Below are 20,181 nucleotides of genomic sequence, written 5' to 3'. Positions count from 1 at the left end.
AAGCCATATTTAATCAATAATCCAATAAATGTGAAATTTACCTCAAATAGCCATTGCTTTAGATTATGTTAATTGTGCAACAGCTAATTAGCTGCACAGGCATTTTCTTGCGTCTTAGTAAAGCTTTTTGGGCAGCATATCCTCTAGGATGAATACAAATGTAATATTTGATCAGCTTTGCTGCACCAAACTCACACTATATACCAACATTACAGTTGGTACAGTATGCTCTTTGACAGCCATTATACCAAATTTGAGACTCACCACCACTTTTTCAACTAAAGTTTTCATTAAAATATATATAAAAATGCATAGTGACCTCCTTGAGTATACTTAATTTTGTGGAACTACTACATTCATCATGGCTACTTCATGGAGTAATTTAGCAGTATTAAGAATTTAGACAGGATTGGCCTATTGGTGTCAGCATGCCTGCACAACATGTGTAAACACTTTAAACATTTGAAATTTATTTGAAAGGTTGAAACAGCCAGACCTTTTAGGGTTTTTGTATATATAGAAAGAGTTCCATGCGTATTTGTTAAATTTTGTCTGCACTGCGTACAAACTTGGTATGTACACTGTGTGTGTGTGTAGTGCGCGAGAGAAATCCAGCAGTGTGTAAACTTAAGTCGACCCACAGGGGTTTGCGAATGGTCAGTGTGTGGCATTATTTAAGAGCACACATTTCCCGCTTTAATCTGTCTGTCTGGGCTGCAGAGGGGAGGAGTGATGGAGCTGTGTGGAGGAGACAGAGGGGAGGAAAAGGATGTGGGAGAAGGTACCAAAGCAATCGATCCCCTCCTGCAGCTCATTACACTCTTCAGTCGAAGCGCCCTGACAGAAATGAGGTGTGTATCTGTGTGTGTGTGTGTGCATTCCTTGTATAAGATCACATGCAGTAAAAACCCATTCTACTTTTATTACCCATCACCAAGAAAAATCAATAGGGGATTGGTCAGCATGATTTTCTTTCTTTTTTTGTCTCACTTCTGTGGCCATTGTTTTTAGAAAGTCTGAAATCTATGAAATGTTCATCCTGCAGAAGCAATTATTGTATTTTGTCATAGATACTTTTCAAATCAAAGATCTCGTAATATCACAGTATTTCTGTAGAGTTATATTGTTAGGAAGGTTATACACCTTCATTACTTTCTTGTACAGTATTACCACTTGAAAGATAAACACATACGTTTTCTTCCATGATCTAGTCTGTCAGTCCCACTGAGGTGTCTCTTTGATTTTCCAGTGATATTCCTTCAAAGACACACATACCATATGTGCCACACTCTGTATGCTCACACATCTGAGATCATAACATTAAGGAGTTTTGCTCCACAGCACTGTAAATGCATTACTGTCAGGGGAGCGCTCCCACTTGTGCCGCTGCTGCAAAGACGTGAATCAAATCAGCAAGGTGTGTTCAATAAAAATGTTCAATACCACTGTGCAGACATGTGAGTAAAATGGTCACAGTCCAGATCCACACATGGCCTTGGGGTGTTTTAGGATGCCGGCGGTGCATTCAATTATGCAGTCAAGGGAATCACATTTAAGCACTGTGAATAGATCCGTCGAGGATCACGTACAGATTGACTGACACCCTGTCACTAACCAATGATTTCTTGAATGCGTCTGTCCATATGATTCACAGCAAGCTTGGAAAGTCAGACAGTCTCTATACATCCTACGCTGCTATTATGGCCAAGGTAATGGAACGGAAATAATGTTCTGAACGCTAGTATCTAAATCTGTGTTCAAAACCATGCACGAAATAATGCAAATCATGCATTACTTGATTGACTTGACTGCTTGTTATGTGTATGCTGTTATTATTACTACTCTAAAACACTTACTTATTACTTACACTAGAAAAGTCTGCTAATATTGTATTAAATAAGTGTTCTGTTTCTGGGGGCCAGAGAACTGTTCATTGCCAGAGGGGCAAGATGCATGATAAAAAAGAACAACATTTGTATACACACTATTGGGAAGGTCGTTCAGTTTGGGTTGAGGGCCGGTTACCAACACCCACAGTACAGTAAAAACAATAAAACACCCAAATCATGTACCTGCAGTTTTTATTTTTCATTTGTTTTATAATACAACTTTTTATTCCTTATATCTTTTTTTGCTTTCATGTCTTGGTGTATATCACATCAAGCATAATAATAACAATAATAATACAAAGTGCATGTCAAAAACCAGGACAGTGGATTTGTGAATTTTGCATATTTATTGCCTGTTGTTATTTTTGGTGTTTTCTACCTTTTCATCCCCACCTTGCATTGTATCTCTGCTTCAGAGCTGCCACAGAGAAGAGGAGGATGACGATGACGATGATGATGATGAACAGGAGGTGAAAAGCTTTGAGGTCAGTGAATGGGCTCTCACTTTCAAAATATCATGTTTGATGTTTCCTTTTACCTTGTTTTCCTTTTAGTTTACCTTAATTATGAATGGCATATTTTTTCCAGCAGTACAATAACATTTTTTATGCTTTGAAAAGCATAAAAATTGTATTAGATAAGTATATGTCCTAAAACATGATTTGGCCTTTGTGTGGCTCAGGAGAAGGAGATGGAGAAACAGAAGCTGCTGTACCAACAGGCCAGGCTGCACCTTCGTGGAGCTTCTGAGATGGTCCTGCAAACTATCAGCGCCAGCAAAGGTAGGAAAAGTCTCAGATGGGCCACTTGTAAACAAGCACTGAAATTAGAGTGACGCTTTTCTTTGGGATTCGATTAACGTGAAGATGAAGAAGGATAAAAAACATTCTGTTAGATGAGCCATTTAGTGTGCTTCAGCCCTTGCTTCAGATGTGCACCATGATTTGTTGCAGTCATACTGTTATTCATTTGAGTTTGTACGATACAGTACATCTGATGATTGTGATCAATTTCAAATCCCATCAGGGGCCATGGGCTCCATGATTGCCCCTACACTGAAGCTGGGTATTGCTCTTCTCAACGGAGGGAATGCCACGGTTCAGCAGGTACAGTACTGCATTGTTGTCTCACTAAAACTATACAATGTTTTATATTTGGGATCCCTAAAAGAGTTCAAACTAACAGTGCCGATGTCTCCATCTCAGGCAGGAGTTTAAGGTTTTAAACTTTTAAAGCAGAAGTAAGCGACCCGGTCGTTTTCGCTAATGCTGCGTTCCAGGCAGGCTTTTGAAATTGTAAATTACAGCTTCAAGTCACAACTTACGACTTTGTAGCGTTCCAGGCAACCCACTCGTGTTTTTCCGACCTGTTTTACCTGTGAAAGTCACTATAACGGCCACTCGTAACTTCCGACCTGTGAACTCGTACCAGATCGAACTGATACAACTTCACAGGTCGGAGTTACGAGTTTCCTTGAACGCACCATAACAGTCCTCGTCCCTGCGTCGCCACATTCACGGCGTCCCTTGGCTGCACACACAGCCCTGCATGCCGTTCTCTCTCCTCATTGGATAAAAACTGTAGGATACGATAAATGTTTTCTCCTCGACTCAGAGCAGAGCAGAGGGACTGACAGACCCGTGTTTCAGTCCAAACACTCTATGTAAGTGATTGCTGTCGGAAGATATAACTATTTAAGACTTATATTAACACAAATATATCACTTACTTCTGCTTTAATATCATGAAAAAAGTCTCAAGCTAATTTCCTCGGTGTGGAGCCAATAAAGGTTTCTTAGATAAGCGGTTGATTTACTGACACTAGGAAAGAAGACGGTGTTTGGCAGCAGGTGTATTAGATTGAAAAACTTAAAATCTAAAAATGAATGTAATGTTAAAGTATTGAAAATGATATTGATAAGTTAAAACCGTTAAAACCATAAAAATGTAGGCTACTGTTGTAACAACTTCATTAAAAAGGATGGTATGGTGACTCACTACAGAGCTCCAATTAATTCAATGGACTTTGAGTCTTCCTGCAGTCGTGTTTTTGTCTAAATTGAAGCCCTCTTGTTCAGTGTCTTCCGCTCTCCTCTCTTCAGAGCACATCACTTTCATATTTGTGTCTTCTCATGAACACAGTGCCTTGAGAAAAAATGAACTCATTTTAAGCTAATCATACCTTAAGATGATATCATCTTCCATTTGTCAGACCTTGTCTTTGATGCCTTTGTTTGATAGAAAATGCTGGATTATCTGAGCGAGAAGCGAGATGTAGGCTTCTTTCAGAGCATGGCTGGACTCATGCGGTCATGTAGGTGAGTGAAAGGAGGGAAAATCCTCTGTCAAGATCTGTCAAATATCGCAAAAAGGTTGGCAGGCTTCAGATACTGATTGATAAAAAAAAATGGTAAGAGTGCAGAAGCTTTGCTGATCCCTTTGAGTGTGTACTGTATGTGTGTGGTTTTCTTCCTCCCAGTGTTCTGGATCTGAATGCATTTGAGAGGCAGAACAAAGCAGAAGGATTAGGCATGGCCATGGACGAGAGCTCAGGTACTGTATTCATATGGAAATAAAAAAATCCATTTCTGTGCAGCCATGTCATAGCAGAGGAGCCAGCTGTGAGATCCCTGCCCATGAACATGAACATGCTCTAAATTCACACTCAGGATTTCTGTTATTTTTCTGCCTTTCTCAGTCTTGAATATTATGAACAGCTGTCTCCCCACACTCCCCTGTGACCTGATTTCTCTCTCTCTCTCATTCATTCTCTTGTACCTTTACCACAGTATTGCACTATTCCTTGCACTTCATACCTTTTATTTCTTGCCCTTTTCTGAAAATCTTTTTTTTTCCCCCAGGAGACAAGGTAATGCTTGACAAAGACGTAACCTGTGACCTATTCCGGTTTCTACAGCTGCTCTGTGAAGGGCACAACTCAGGTTATTATGCCCTATGTTGTTTCCACATATAGACAGTATTCACATTAAGTATATGTATGTCCATGGGATAAAGGGCAGGTGTTGCAACAAATAAGTGTGGGGAAAAAAAACAGCTGTGGCATTTAGAAATTATGATAATAAGAGCCTAGCACACACTGGCTTTGTTTTAGTGGATGTCCATTGTTTAATTATCCCCACAGAATGAAATACATTGTAATAGTCTTTGCACATTGTATTCCAACATGCTTACACTTTTTTTATCTGTTAGATTTCCAGAATTATTTGAGGACACAGTCAGGCAACAACACCACTGTCAACATCATCATATCCACTGTGGACTATTTACTAAGAGTGCAGGTAAGTGCACAGGCAATGAGAGGTTTCCCTTTGTGAAGCTGGACTAACTCACCAAGCAGAACTAGTAAATGGCTCCTTCAGTTATTGATCAGAAACGTTCTGAACGCAGGCCGGTTGGATGACCATCGTCAGCTTTTCCTGGGCTACTGTGTGAAAACAAGTTATTCTCTCTTCAGTGAACCACAAATATTTTGCTTTGCTACACTGCAGGAATCGATCAGCGACTTCTACTGGTATTACTCAGGGAAGGATGTGATTGATATACACGGCCAACACAACTTCTCCAAGGCCATCGAAGTGGCCAAACAGGTCTTCAACACGCTCACTGAGTATATACAGGTCAGCCAGTCCATTGCAAGTTATACAGTAGTTTCATAGGGGGTGTGTGTGTGCTCCTAGGCATTTATCAATCTGCCCTCTGGCTGTTTGTTTGAATATCTATATACAGTATCTACTTGTTAAAAAAATGCATTTGTCAAAATGAGGCAGCTCACAGTATCGTTGTATCATCCAGGGCCCCTGTGTTGGAAACCAAGAGAGTCTAGCTCACAGTCGCCTGTGGGATGCTGTAGTGGGTTTCCTTCATGTTTTTGCCCATATGCAGATGAAGCTCTCTCAGGTATAGTATGTTAATTTGCTCATCACAACTATAAAATGTAAGTTCAAAAATGTAGAGCATAATTAGCATAAAATATAATACTCTATGTGTTTCCTTAAATACAGGATTCAAGGCAAATTGAGCTTTTGAAAAAGCTGATGGATTTACAAAAGGACATGGTGGTGTTTTTGCTTTCCATGTTAGAAGGTGAGGTTTTCAAATATCCTGCTGTTTGCAATTCGGGTTCAGTGTCCAGATCTATATTTCTCTGCTCCTTTCTCTTCCTTACAGGCAATGTCGTCAACGGTACAATTGGAAAGCAGATGGTTGACATGTTGGTGGAATCGTCAGGCAATGTGGAGATGATCCTCAGGTTTTTTGACATGTTCCTCAAACTCAAAGACCTCACCTCCTCAGATGTGTTCAGAGAGTATGACCCTGAACGTAAGGGCTGCATATCCAGAAAGGACTTTCATAAAGCCATGGAAAGTTGCAAGCGCTTCTCTCAGGCTGAAATTAATTTCCTCCTCTCCTGCATGGAGACGGACAAAAGTGAAATAGTGGATTACGAGGCATTTGTGGATCGCTTCCATGAGCCGGCCAAAGACATCGGCTTCAGCATTGCTGTGCTTCTGACCAATTTGTCCGAGCACATGCCCAACGATTCAAGACTAAGAACCTTCTTGGAACCGGCGGAGTGTGTCTTGACTTACTTCAGACCCTATTTAGGACGCATTGAGATCCTTGGCTGTGGGAAGCGCATCGAGCGTGTCTACTTTGAGATCAGTGAGGCCAGCCGCACACAGTGGGAGAAGCCACAGGTTAAAGAGTCAAAGAGGCAGTTCATATTTGATGTTGTGAACGAGGGTGGAGAGAAGGAGAAAATGGAGATGTTTGTCAATTTCTGCGAGGACACCATCTTTGAGATGCAGCTTGCAGCCCAGATATCTGACTCTGATAGTGGAGAGAGGTGCGCTGCAAAAGAAGAAGATGAAAAGAGCAGCAGTGAAGACGGCCTGGACAAAAATGGAACATTTTTCATATATCACTGGTGGCTCCTGTTGACATCTCAGCTGTCTGTGAAAAACCTCAAGGCATTAATGAAGATGACTCTGAAGGATATGCTCATGCTGGCTCTTTTCTTCCTGAGATTCATTTTAATGGCTCTGGTCCACTGCATTTGTGTTGTAATTCACAGCATCCTATATGTGCTGTACGTAGCCTTTGTCAATGGTGGGCTCATTGAGGGAGCCAAAAAGATGAAGATATCAGATTTGCTCGGTGGTATCTTTGAGCCGACTCTGGATGAGGTCACGGGGGTGCCAAGTGGTGTGGATCGTCTCAGGAAGTACTCTGCCACTTTTTCTTCCCAGAGAGAATTGAGGGAGATGGGGCAGGTGGCAGCTGTGACCTCCCCCAGGGAGGTGGATGTAATATCAGACATATTCGGCCTCAAAGTGAAGAAAGCGGGAGGTCAGTACAGACTTATGACACAGAACCTCACTGCAAGTCTGACCGACCTGTTCAACACAACCTCCAGAACAACTGCCACCACTGATTTCGCTGAGAAGCATCAGAGGACGGTGTGGATTCATTTGTATTATATTATTTGTTATCATATTATTTATGAGTTTACATCTAATACATGTAAATGTATCTTCAATGCTGTTTTATTTGTTAGATGTGTGTCATATTTATTTTTGGACAGCCTCATTTTCTTAATTGTGCTGCCTTGATATTACACCACTGGTACTTTATATTAATCTTTGATTTCTCATGAATTTTGCCGACAGCAGTTCAAGACCCAGACTGACACCGAGGAAAAAGCAGAAGATGGGAACATGCCTGATATCGCTAATGAGAAGTGAGTCTCTTCCTTTCACCTTAAATCCCCCCAGAGGGATTGTTTAACTTCCTCATAACGATGTTAATATCAGCTAATGAGCCATGTGAGGTAGGAAATATAATGACTGTTGTGCACTTGGTAGTGATGATTGTACTGTACATGATGGATCTAAAAATAATACGTAAATATTGTAAAATGAAGCACGCAGGTAATAAGTTGAAATTCTAAGTAGAAGTGTGAGTTCACCATCTCTGATGTTCCCTTGTCGAAATAACACATTGTCCTTTCCTCTGTTTGTTTTTGAACTGTTTGCAGAGTGATGGAACCTGAAGAGAAAACTGGGAATGAGAAAACAGAGGCAGGATGGAGAGCCGAGAGAGGCTCTAATAAGTCGGGTGAACCGGAGAGCCAACACTCTGCCCTCTGGGAGACGATAAGCACTTGTAACAAGAGTCTGCTGGTAATGTACACGCACACTCAACACATGCTGGTGGACTTATGAATATGTACATCCCAAACATACGAGGATGCACATTTGGCAAAAATATGTTTAGAAAAAAGACGCCTGAATGTTTTCCTTCTTTTTTTTTTCTCTCCAGAACTACTTTGCAAGGACTTTTTATAACATACGCTTGCTGGCTCTGTTTGTAGCCTTTGCAATCAACTTCATCCTCCTCTTCTACAAGGTGAGTGTGCTTGTGAAAGAGATAACTTAAAACAAATTTGGAAAATAATCCAGTTTATTTACTAAAGTAATGTACTTGAATAAATGAATACTTATTTTATGCTTCAGCTTCACTATATTACATGTTAGACGTGATCACCCCAAACCAGTAAAGTGCTGACAGAAGAATGTGTCACTCAAAATAAAACAGTAATATAATGTATTGGTTCTACTGTAAAGTAGTAAAATTTGTGGTATTGCTATTGTTTTTACGTCGGTACTTCTTCCCTGAGTGCAAATGTGTCATATTTCTTTAATCTACGGTAGTGGCCACTCACTCAAAAGAATTAAATGACTCATCTTCAAAAGGCTGTTGTATTGGTGAATCATAAACATGCTGCTCTAATTTGCTAAATCTTACTGTATGTAACCATGCTGCAAATAATATATTAAAAGTAGATTACAGGCGGTGATCCACATGTAACTATCTGTAATGTTTTTGCCATTGTTAAACTGTGTTGCAATATGCAATATAACAGTGTTTGTAATATTTTAAAAGTACTGCAATATGATTTGTCTTCGGTGAAGTCAGTCTTTCTTTTGGCCTCTTCCTGTCCTCCCAGGTGGCATCACTGCCTGCATCACAAGAAGAGGAAGAAGTGATAACATCTGTTGTAGACTCTGCTGCTGCCGAGGACAACGATGCAGATGAGAGCAGAGTTTATTTTGTGCTGGAGGAGAGCAGTGGATACATGGAGCCGTCCCTGCGCTTCCTCGCCATAGCACATACAATCATCTCCTTCTGTTGTATCATTGGTTATTACTGCCTCAAGGTACACTGCCTTGACCGTGCACTTCTTAAGATGAATAATGAACACATTCCATATACTTGAATTTTCGTCTTCCCATCATGTTTACTACGAATGTATTTACAGCTACACTGACCATGACCCACGCAGCTACTCTGAAATATCTGAAAAAAATTTGCAAACTTAACACGTATGTGCTGATTACAGGAGACAAATAATTATTTCACTGACTTTGAATGGCAGGTACCATTGGTGATCTTCAAACGGGAGAAGGAAGTGGCACGAAGGCTGGAGTTTGACGGGCTCTATGTGACAGAGCAGCCCCCTGAGGAGGACATCAAAGGGCAATGGGACCGGCTGGTCCTTAACACACCGTATGTTCACAGTCACATGATTAACTACTGTGCTTACCTCATAACACACGTCGAATGAATATACTTTTAGTTTCAAGTTCTTTAAAGTCACCATTTATATCTATGTCTATCCATCTATAGTCAGTCTATCAACAGTACAGAAATGTACTCTCGTTTATTGATGTTTCAGGTTTCACATTTTTTAATTTCTGTAATATGCCTGTATCTTTTCAGATCATTTCCAAGTAATTACTGGGATAAATTTGTAAAAAGGAAGGTAAGAGCTTCAGAAAAATTCAAAATGCTACACATCCTATTTTAAATGTGCTTACTGTATGTGTGGTTGTAATCATATGCATATTTCAGTGGGTGACACTACATTAAGAAGCTAACTGAAATTTAATGAAGCATTTCATGGCAGGTGTAATTATTCCCCTATCGAGTAACATAACCATTTAATTGTCTCCGGAGACAGTGCGACACCTCCAGCTTCCTCATTCAGATTACCTCACATGTTATGAGGGGAGATGAAATTAAAACGGGACTTGTAACCATGGTTACATTATATGTCAAAATGGAGGCAGCTATAGCCTCAAAATGCTTTGAAGGCATTTTAAAAGTGTTTAGTCTTGGTGACTTACACTGCTTAAATAAATATGACAAACTAATGTAAACTCATATTTTAACATTTATAGTCCATGTAACTGTGTGCTTGTGAAATAATCTATATACACTTTGCAATTCATGATCTTACAGTGGAATATGTATGTCTGACAAGAGGCTTTGATGCAACATGCACTCCATACAAAAGGTATTGTAAGTTGAGTAAAAGTACAAGCCCATTAACATGTCAGTATTAATATCAGTATCATCATTTCCATGTTTAATTTAACCCTGGTTAAAGTTGTCAGCAGTAACTTTTACAAATCCATCACCTTTACAGTACCGTGTCAAATATCTCTTTGGTTTCTATGTCTAAAATAGTTCTCCCTCACTCAGTTTTGAGTTTTGTCTTTCTTTCACCAAAACTGATGTGCTAAGATGTCAGGGAAACATATACATTTAAACTCATGCAAAATGATATAAAGTGTTTATAGACTCTTAGCTTCAACTTCCAAATGATATTATTAAATAAAATACACACTTTCTGTTGTTTCTGTTGCATATTGTTCTAGGCTTTACAGATAAATAATAGAAATATGCCTTTGATTTGGTGGAACTGTGATGGAGCTTGTAGTATGAAGGGATCTTTTGAAGCCTTGTTTTTACTGCTCAGAATGAATATTGGAAAAAGTGCAGGTCGCCTGAGGGGGGCTCAAGTAGGACAATAAGTCTTTCCCCAATAGATTTCACAAATATGTTCTCTGTAAGCCATAATATTGTTAAAGTAGAATCATTTTTATTTCAGCAAATGCCCCCATTAAAAGAAATGAAAGTGGCTATTTAGCCTATAATAAAAGAAATGTACTGACTTTCTTGATTTGATTGTAATTGAGACAAGCTGGCACTTTTTGAATGAGCTCCATGGAGCTATTGATTCACAGTATTTATTTGTATTAAATGCTGTGCATGTTTAGGTTCTTCCACATTGGGTTTCAGCCTTTCTTGTTTTTACCACAGGGGTGGCCACATTGTCTATATAAAGCAAGTTTAGCGCTGCCACATTACATTTAATACTCTGTATTGCATCATTTTAAGAGCCTGCAGTAAAATAGATGGTATAATGCCTTGAAGTGCTTTTGTTAATCCACTTTTGAGTTTTGAGTCTGTAGCTATTGCTTAGAACACGCTGAAGTGCTTATGTTTATAATAACAGAATGGGTCTGCAATAAAACCAGGCCTTGGTTGGCTCTCGTTTTAAGTTGATAAATCAAATGACATAAAGTTTCTGAGAGCCGTGGCAGTGCAATAAGAAGAAACTCTGCGTCTGTCTCATGAGTAAATGAAATGAAATGCATATTTACTGGCCAGGGTTCACTGTACATAAACTTTTTTGCAGGAAAGTAAAGAGTAAAATATAAGCTTAAATCAGTACTGTATAAGCAGTATCCATATTTATTGCAGTCATTTACAAACCACAGTTCTACCACGTGGGGTATAACCGCCATGGCTTCTCTAAAAAAAACATGTTTTGGTAACACAGGTGAGGTGTTTTTTTGCTGTTTTATAAGCCACAGCATCATCTTGTCAGCTGAACTAAGCCGCCATCTCATTATGAGCCTGTACAGAAGAATTCAGCCAGTCCCCTGTCATTCTTCATTCAGATGGAAAGACGCCGAAGAAACTGTTTTTCAGTCACTATGTAAACCTCTCTCCTCTTGCCCTGCCAGGTGATGGATAAGTATGGTGAGTTTTATGGCTGTGAGAAGATCAGTGAACTCCTGGGTCTGGACCAAGCTGCTTTAGACTTCAGCTCTGACAGACGAGGAAGAAAGTGGCTCAAGAGAGAGGCAGCCTGGGGTGCTCTGTGAGTAGATGAACTATTAAAAACATGTCCAAGTGCAACTCTCCCTGCATTGTGTTTAAAAAAATAAATAAAAAAATTGTAGGTTATTAAATTGGGCAGCATTTGATATGTGTTTTCTCTACTTTTTTAATACATGGAGGCATAACGCACCACAGAGCAAGATATTCAAATAATCAACAATTGTGTTTGTTTCATAAATAATAAATCACCCTGGCCTTTGACAGGGAAAGTAGACTGCAGCTGAATATTAGACTGCGTGTAAAGCAGCTTGCAGTGACGATAGCGATGTGAATCCCTCTATACATGATGGATGCTGGTATGTTTACATTGAGCCAACCTGTTATTGAAAGAGAACAATGCTCAAATATGAAAATCAATGCAGCTCTTTCTCCATTGGATTTTCCCGCAGAGGTGAATGTGACTCCTAAATGAGCATTAACAACATGGGGCTTATTTGCTGTTTAATGTCCAGCTGTTGTTGTTGGTGGTAACACTTTGCAATAACATGACATGTGATTGATTATGAATAACCTACAGTATGCCGTTATAAATAGCCATCTCAGCCATAATGCGTATACATGTTTGTGTGGATGTATTGTACGTGTTACTTGTGTGTTGTTGTGGCCGCACAAAAGAAGGTCCTAGAACATTGTGTTGTACTTGAGGGGGGAACAGGACATTCTGAGATGAAGTCACATAACAGATGGGCTGTCTTAGAAAAGACACTGTAGCAGCAAGGGTCTGATTTTAGCCATGGACATTTTGACCTTATTTTTCTGGCTCTTGCCGTCATGTATCTGTGATAATGCTATTTTTTCCATTTTTTTTTTTAGATTCAACTCCATTGACATGAAGTACCAGGTCTGGAAACTAGGGGTTGTGTTCACTGACAATGTAAGTTTGGCTGTGTGTCCGATTTTTATGGCTTTTTACCTGGTGTGTGTGTGTGTGTGTGTGTGTGTGTGTGTGTGTGTGTGTGTGTGTGTGTGTGTGTGTGTGTGTGTGTGTGTGTGTGTGTGTGTGTGTGTGTGTGTGTGTGTGTGTGTGTGTGTGTGTGTGTGTGTGTGTGTGTGTGTGTGTGTGTGTGTGTGTGTGTGTGTGTGTGTGTGTGTGTGTGTGTGTGTGTGTGTGCCCTTGTGTTCCTGTAAAGTCAAGATAAAGGTGTTACTTCCTGCAATTCATGTTCACAGATCATATAATATGACTGAGCAGTGTGTAGAGAACGTCTCATGTTTTATGACTTATTTCTAATTTGGTTAATCTCTCGTTCTACTGTGCTAAGATTTTGTCTGATACAATGACATACGCTGCAAAAGTAATGGTGGTAATATCCTGTGATTCTGCCTTATCTAAAATACACATTTGTCCCTCTGCCCTGGTAATCTATATTGCCTGGTGGTTTTATGTGTGTATGTCCTTGTGTTTGTGCTTGCAGTCCTTTTTGTACTTGGCCTGGTACATGCTCATGTCGGTCCTTGGTCATTATAACAACTTCTTCTTTGCTGCCCATCTTTTGGACATTGCCATGGGCTGTAAGACACTTCGTACCATCCTCTCCTCTGTCACACACAATGGGAAACAGGTGCGTCAGTGTGTGGTTGGGGGTGGGCGGTGGGGGAGAACAGTCTGTCTTTCATTCTGTTTCCATCTGTCTCAATATGTGTTCAAAGGTGCAGCTCGCATGCATGTGATGTTTGCTTTCACGCTGCAGGGTTATATTGGGGGTTTTCTAAGATGAAGAAGTGTATTAAAGCCCATCTGCCTCTGTCTATCCTTTTGTAATTATGTGTGTGTCTCTCAGTTGGTCCTGACTGTCGGCCTGTTGGCTGTCGTGGTGTATCTCTACACTGTGGTGGCCTTCAACTTCTTCAGGAAGTTTTACAACAAAAGTGAGGACAAGGACACCCGAGACATGAAGTGCAACGACATGCTGACTGTGAGTTGAAGTGCATATTGAGACATACACAGAAGTGTGCTCTCCACATAAATAAATACCTCTATCTATCCTCTTTATCTCCCTATGTTTATCTTTCTAACACAAACACGGCCACACACCTCATTTCCTAGCTGCTCAGATTGAGGTGGGTAGAGGCGGACTCTAACTGTGATCCCTATTGTCGAAGTGAGAGCAGCTTCTTGTCTTCCACTGCTTTTCCATAAAATGATGGACACATGGATAGAATACAGCCCTTCAAGCCTCGGCAGAGCTCTTTGTTTGGCCATTCGCAACATTAACGCCACACCATCTGCTCTATTCGAATGTGGACTTTACTGTCACTCACATGAGCAGACGAATGAGCAGCGATAGCATTTGAATAAAAACCCACTATTATAGGAGACAGGAACTATTACACTAAATCCACAGTCAGACTCAGTATGTTATTGTTTGTGCTTGACTTTCAGCAGCACTTTAGCAACAGTCATTTTCAATCCTTTGCCCATCATTATGACACCACAACAACAATTGTTTAGACAATGTGGTATGATACAATGAATCCAAAGATAAGCAGAAAACCACTCACTCTGCTGTTCTGCTTTTGAACTTTTTATGAAAGAAGTGCCGCCTTCAAATTCAGAGTGTTCCTTGAAAGTTTAGCCATCAGTTTTTATTTTGTTTGTTCAGGTTCCTTGAGGAAAATATCATCCTTGGCACTTAAAAGCGCCGTGCAGTCCTTGCTAGACAACTTGTTAATTCTTCTTGCCTCACACTTCTACATAAACCCTTTGTGGGGAAACACTGTCTGAGGCGAAGAATATTGATTAAAAAACCCTCCACTCTTCTGTGAAATTGTGTAAAAATGCTGCCTGTTTGAAAGTTTTAAATATCCCCAAAAGCAATTCAACATGGAGGAAGGTATAAAAATGCATTAAATAAATTCTCATTTTCTTTCAGCAGCTTCAATGTTCAACATATTGGAGTGCAGAGACACAATATTCTTGTTCTTCCTAGATACAAGCTACACTTTTCTCCTCTTACCTCAAGTGGAATTCACACAATACAATAAAAGAAAATATCATTTCTTTCAGTGCTACATGTTCCACATGTATGTGGGGGTGCGAGCGGGCGGGGGCATTGGTGATGAGATCGAGGACCCTGCTGGAGATGACTTTGAGGTCGAACGCATCCTCTTCGACATCACGTTTTTCTTCTTTGTCATCATCATTCTCCTGGCCATCATCCAGGGTGAGTCACACATACTGCATTTGCTTTGCAGGTAAAGGTCAAATGAGGAAGTTCATAAAATGAAAAGTCCCAAATTGCCATTTTTAATGACTTATTGAAGTGTCTGTGCATCTCCATAATTTTCACTGACACCCGTCATTCAAACACAGTGTTCAAACAGACACGCACACTAAATCGTGTCCTGTTTTTTTCAGGTTTGATCATTGATGCCTTTGGGGAACTTCGTGACCAGCAGGAACAGGTGAAAGAGGATATGGAGGTGAGATTTGACACTTTGTCACAAACACTCACCAAAACACTTTCCCCTGTACGCGCACACACATTTTAACACTGACAAGAGCACTTCTTATATATGTCATTCAACAGTTTTAGGACCTAGGACCTAGGGACATGGAATCGCTACGGCATGAAATGTGAAAAAGCAAAGGAGTCTGAGCACTTTCTGAATGTGCTGTGAGTCCTTTGTATCTTTGTACGGCTGATGTAACCGTGCTGATTAAACAGCAGGTTCACTCGAGGTCTGTAGCTAAGGGAGACTGAGGTCTGGAGTAATTGAAATGTGTGTGAAGAGTTGACCGTGTGTGCACAACATTAAATAAATCACATAGACTCGGTTGTTGTGGGAGCTCCTGTCACAGGAATCTTGGTACTATTGGCCTAAATGAAATGAGTCCATTAGCCTTTTCTCCTGGATAATTAGTGGGCAATAATTTCAAAAAGTTCAGTCTGAGAAAAACAAATCCCTGGTATTTAAAGACATTTAAAAAAGTAATTAGCATAGTAAGTACATTTTTGATTAAACGCACATCCCTTACTGCCTTTTGTCTACTGCTGGTCTCACTTGTGTGTATACTGATAGATCTGCTGCTACAAATGTTTGTGGGGTTTCTGTGTGTGTGTGTGTGTGTGTGTGTGGAGTCCATTGATCAGGTAGCCACACTGGATCTATCCAGTATTGTACTGTATGTGTCTAAGGGCAACAAGAGGTATAAAAAAAGGCATAATAAATCCATCTCTCCAGGCAGGACAAGTAAGGTTAAAAGAGACGTTGTGTGGTCAGGTAACAGGTGGAGTTTGTACTAGAAAGAGAGAAACGAGTTGGAAGGTGCCAGAGCCACAGGCAGATAACGAAAGGGTAACCCACCGAGGACACAAGGCAGCAGAGAGGACCTGACACGGATGTGATGTCACTGAATGCACAGTTGTCATTCAGAAAGTCCTTATAGTCTCTTTCCCACAATGTGTGTGTCTCAAGAAATTTAACAGTGCAGGCAGATTTTTTTTTTTTTTTTTTTTTTTTTTTTTACACCTGCTCCTCTCTAGAGCTTGGACAACTTTAGATACTGTTTGCTGTGCTGCAGTCAGTAATAATAAATCAGATTCGGCTGCTACTTCCATCCATCCATGATTTGTCTCCATAAATATTGCATGCAACCAGAAACCACAGTTTTCAGTGGAGCTTCTTTTCCCGTCGCTGTACCAGCACAAAACCATGGACAGAGGTAATTTGTCTGTTTAGCAGCCACAAAACGATGCACATCCTCAGCAAATGTGTTCCTCTGTCCTGGAATACTGGTCTTAATTTGCTGTTATTTACAGTCTTTTTCCTCTTGTGGGCATCCTTTGAATGCTTTTATAAAAAAGTTAAAAGGCTTCATATTTTCATGCTAGTGGACTAAATACATTGTTTGAGTCACAGAGCACTGAAACAAAAAAACTAACTAAGCAGAAAATCCAAACCTCAAGACCGGGCGCCTCTTTAGTTTTGGACTTTTATGTTATTTTCTTCAGTTTTAGAACATACAGCTTGTCTGAACCTGTTTCATGAATAATTACATGTCCTATTCCTCTCCTCCCGCAGACCAAATGTTTCATATGTGGAATGGGAAGTGAATACTTTGATACGGTCCCTCATGGCTTTGAGACTCACACGCTGCAGGAGCACAACTTGGCCAACTATCTGTGAGTTGATTTGATCTTATGATTCATTGTCTCATTCTGCAAATACTAAAACACACAACTTGATGTTATCACTGAAAACACTGGCATTTGTCGTGTTATCTCTCACAAATGTAGTGGTGTGTAAATATTCTGCATGTTCCTCCATCACTAAATCTTTATGAGAAACAAAAAGAGAAAACCCCAAAAAATAACAAACACCTCCAAACTTTGATACAGTATGACTCAACTCTCTGATTCAAAACACTGTCTTGTTTAATTAACCACCAGCACATGTTTTTTTTATCAATATATTTATTTTTTTTACTAATATGTGCGTCATCTCACTGTGAATAATGACAATCAGGGAAGAAGCTGAGCAACCCACAGTCTGAATAACAGGTGTGTATGGCCAAAAACTGAGAGGACAAAAATCCAGTGCTTTTTTCTGTTGCCTCTACCACTATGTGAACTCAGACACACACAGACATGAGGAGGATTCCAACACATCTTGTAGCATCCATACTGCTCTTTATCAGCGAGCCGCTTCACTTCCAAACAATATAACACAGTCCAGACACACCACATTGACTGGACAATACACACAAAAATAGGATGCAAGCTAAAACAAAGCTCAGACAAGAACATTGGTTTATTACAGGAGGATGAAATGGCAATAAAAATATTTGTACAGGGATTAAGGCACTGAAAGTGGAAAATAATTGCCCTTGTTGGTCATGTGTAAAAAATAACATGCCAACTTGAGGATTATATCAAAGTTTAAGATGGTTTCGATGTGTTTTTGCCTTCAAGTCAAACCACATGAACAGAGCACAATCGATCAGTGTGTTAATGAACCCCTCTGCAATGGGGATTGTTAAGAACTGTTATTTGGAAGGTGTTGGTGCATTGTGCACTGTTGCCAGGTCAATATTTGCCAATGCTAAGAACTCATTGAACCTAATTATGAAGGAGCCGAATAGAAGTGTTTGCATCCCCTGACTAACAGACTGAGGTCTGCTGATGTAATAAATGTACTTACTTACTTTGTTGTGAGCCAGCCATCAACGATTTTAGACATTAAAACAAACATTTGACCTGATTGTCATATCAAAACATATTTTTTCCACTTGAATTGACAAGTCTTCCATAATCACTACTACAGTATCTTTGGACTTGTGCATGCATCCTACAACTTTCTGCCTGCATGCTCATGTCTACCTATCAAAGCCGAGTTTGTTGCTATATGAATCCCTCTTTTGTATCCTTGCAGATTTTTCCTGATGTACCTTATTAATAAGGATGAAACTGAACACACAGGACAGGTACTGTATAATAGATATCTACTGCATTTGCCAAATCTCACATTCCCTAATATACACTTCCAGGTCTCAGTAACCTATTATTTCCAGCATTTGCTGCGGCAGTGACAAAGCTGTAGTGTAACCTTTTCAGCTAAGACAGAATCTGTATTCACATTGTCCCTCAAAAGCCATATCAGCGCTGGCAGGCACGTTTTATGATAATACACACGCAGGCATACCCCTCAGTTTTTCTTTTTTAAGCCACTGCAGTACTGAGGCTATAAATTTAAAGAGAGTGAAATGGGAAAGTATTTTACTTCACTAATCTTTTCACTTTAACATAGCTGTTACATAGGTGAAAGAGGAGCGCATTAACTGCCTAAATATTTTTAGTTTCTGTGTTTAAATATCTTTTCCTCAGTGTCCCTGTCTGACATTTTTTCTGTGCTTAAATCCGTGTGTTAGAATAGCTGTGTTTAATTCTAAATACTGCAGCGTAATATAAAAACAGATCAATCCACTCTCATTTTGTAGGATGATTTGGATTTATCTTTGCAGCACAGCATGCATCTTGGATGTGATGCTGCAGAGCTGATAGAGGGAAGAAATTTTTCATTTTTTTAATCAGCCCGTAACATTTTGCACAATTGGGTGCTATTTTCAAATTGAGATGGGTCCTGGGATTCGTCTGAGTGTGTTCTTTCAGTGAGGTATTTTCCTTAGGTGTAGATTAATGAGGGAGCTGCGAGGTGGAACGCAGAAAATGTTTCTGCACTGATCCAGACAAACAAGACGTAAAATTTAAGTATGTGTTCTCTGTGGACAGTGTTATTTTACTCAGTGTCCAGTGAGCTCACCATCTTAGAATGAACAAGCGTTGCGTTGTTAATGAGTTAAAGATTTATTACCGCTCTGTTGACTTTGCCAGGAATCCTATGTGTGGAAAATGTACCAGGAGCGTTGCTGGGAATTCTTTCCTGTGGGAGACTGTTTCCGTAAGCAATATGAGGATCAACTGGGATGAAAGGAAATCTGAGAGATCTAAAACTTGCCTCGATAATGTCATCACACAGGAGCCATGTTAATTGAAGCCCTTGGGCTCACCAAATTACCTTGAATTGTATGTGTTTGCACTGTTTTAACTTTAAACTTTGGAGTGATTTTTCCCTGAAAGTATACTTAATATTTATTCACACAAGTTTTTCTAAATGGTATTGATTAAATTTTTTTGCAAACTCAAGAACGGGGACTGATTGTTTACTGTATGTTCAGATGCAAAATTAATGTGCTGCCTTTCAATCCATAACAAAGGCATTCAGAATAATGTGACAGTTTACTGTTTCATGCATCATTATCTGAAGCACTTAAAGCCGGCAATCCAAATTCACATTACTGGCTCCGCGTGTCTCTGTAAAGCGTCTGTTTTGTGAATGACATGATTTGTCTGTCTAATCCAAGCCTCCCATCCCTTTCCCCCCGTGTGACATCCAGATAAACACTCTCCCTCTGGCATTTGTTCCTTTTACCCTCCTCTTCTCTGTTTGTTGAGGCTCTGTCTCCTTGTCTGTTGTGCTCATCTCTCCAGGATCCTCCTCCTGTCCTTGCTTCTCTTTCCCTCCCTCCCTCCCTTCACTCTGCCCTCCCTCTTCTTCGGCTCTTTCCCCTTCCTCATTAGTAGCCACTTGGGGACATGCCAGGAGGTCTCCCAATGCACAGGTCAAAACATTACCAAGGAAGTGGATCATGGTCTCTGATGATCAGGAAAATCTCTGGAGACTCCCTGGGTTTAACTTAATGGCTGAAAGAGCGTGTCGAGCTTTGTTAAACTATT

General features: G+C 40.1%; 1 protein-coding gene across 1 annotated transcript in view; it reads left to right on the top strand.

Annotated features, from left to right (window-relative positions):
* Positions 1-19,374, top strand: part of ryr2b (ryanodine receptor 2b (cardiac)) — a gene marked incomplete at both ends in the record, with an annotated part of 62,685 nt that extends 43,311 nt beyond the window's left edge. Inside the window, 28 exons of the mRNA XM_083987515.1 lie at positions 721-851; positions 1,655-1,709; positions 2,306-2,374; positions 2,572-2,671; positions 2,916-2,995; positions 4,130-4,206; positions 4,368-4,441; positions 4,750-4,830; positions 5,099-5,187; positions 5,398-5,526; positions 5,702-5,806; positions 5,911-5,992; positions 6,077-7,368; positions 7,579-7,649; positions 7,947-8,091; positions 8,231-8,317; positions 8,919-9,128; positions 9,348-9,478; positions 9,692-9,734; positions 11,788-11,924; positions 12,758-12,818; positions 13,360-13,506; positions 13,726-13,860; positions 14,952-15,108; positions 15,303-15,367; positions 16,970-17,070; positions 18,320-18,371; positions 19,279-19,374. Coding sequence (XP_083843641.1) covers positions 721-851; positions 1,655-1,709; positions 2,306-2,374; positions 2,572-2,671; positions 2,916-2,995; positions 4,130-4,206; positions 4,368-4,441; positions 4,750-4,830; positions 5,099-5,187; positions 5,398-5,526; positions 5,702-5,806; positions 5,911-5,992; positions 6,077-7,368; positions 7,579-7,649; positions 7,947-8,091; positions 8,231-8,317; positions 8,919-9,128; positions 9,348-9,478; positions 9,692-9,734; positions 11,788-11,924; positions 12,758-12,818; positions 13,360-13,506; positions 13,726-13,860; positions 14,952-15,108; positions 15,303-15,367; positions 16,970-17,070; positions 18,320-18,371; positions 19,279-19,374 — 4,002 coding nt within the window. The remainder of the gene's footprint in view (positions 1-720; positions 852-1,654; positions 1,710-2,305; positions 2,375-2,571; positions 2,672-2,915; positions 2,996-4,129; positions 4,207-4,367; positions 4,442-4,749; positions 4,831-5,098; positions 5,188-5,397; positions 5,527-5,701; positions 5,807-5,910; positions 5,993-6,076; positions 7,369-7,578; positions 7,650-7,946; positions 8,092-8,230; positions 8,318-8,918; positions 9,129-9,347; positions 9,479-9,691; positions 9,735-11,787; positions 11,925-12,757; positions 12,819-13,359; positions 13,507-13,725; positions 13,861-14,951; positions 15,109-15,302; positions 15,368-16,969; positions 17,071-18,319; positions 18,372-19,278) is intronic.
* Between the last annotated feature and the right edge of the window lie 807 nt (positions 19,375-20,181).

Source organism: Trachurus trachurus (assembly GCF_905171665.1).
Source record: "Trachurus trachurus genome assembly, chromosome: 15".
Classification (NCBI taxonomy): Eukaryota; Metazoa; Chordata; class Actinopteri; order Carangiformes; family Carangidae; genus Trachurus; species Trachurus trachurus.
The sequence above is the reverse complement of the archived record's forward strand: the minus strand, read 5'-3'. Positions and strand labels throughout refer to the sequence as shown.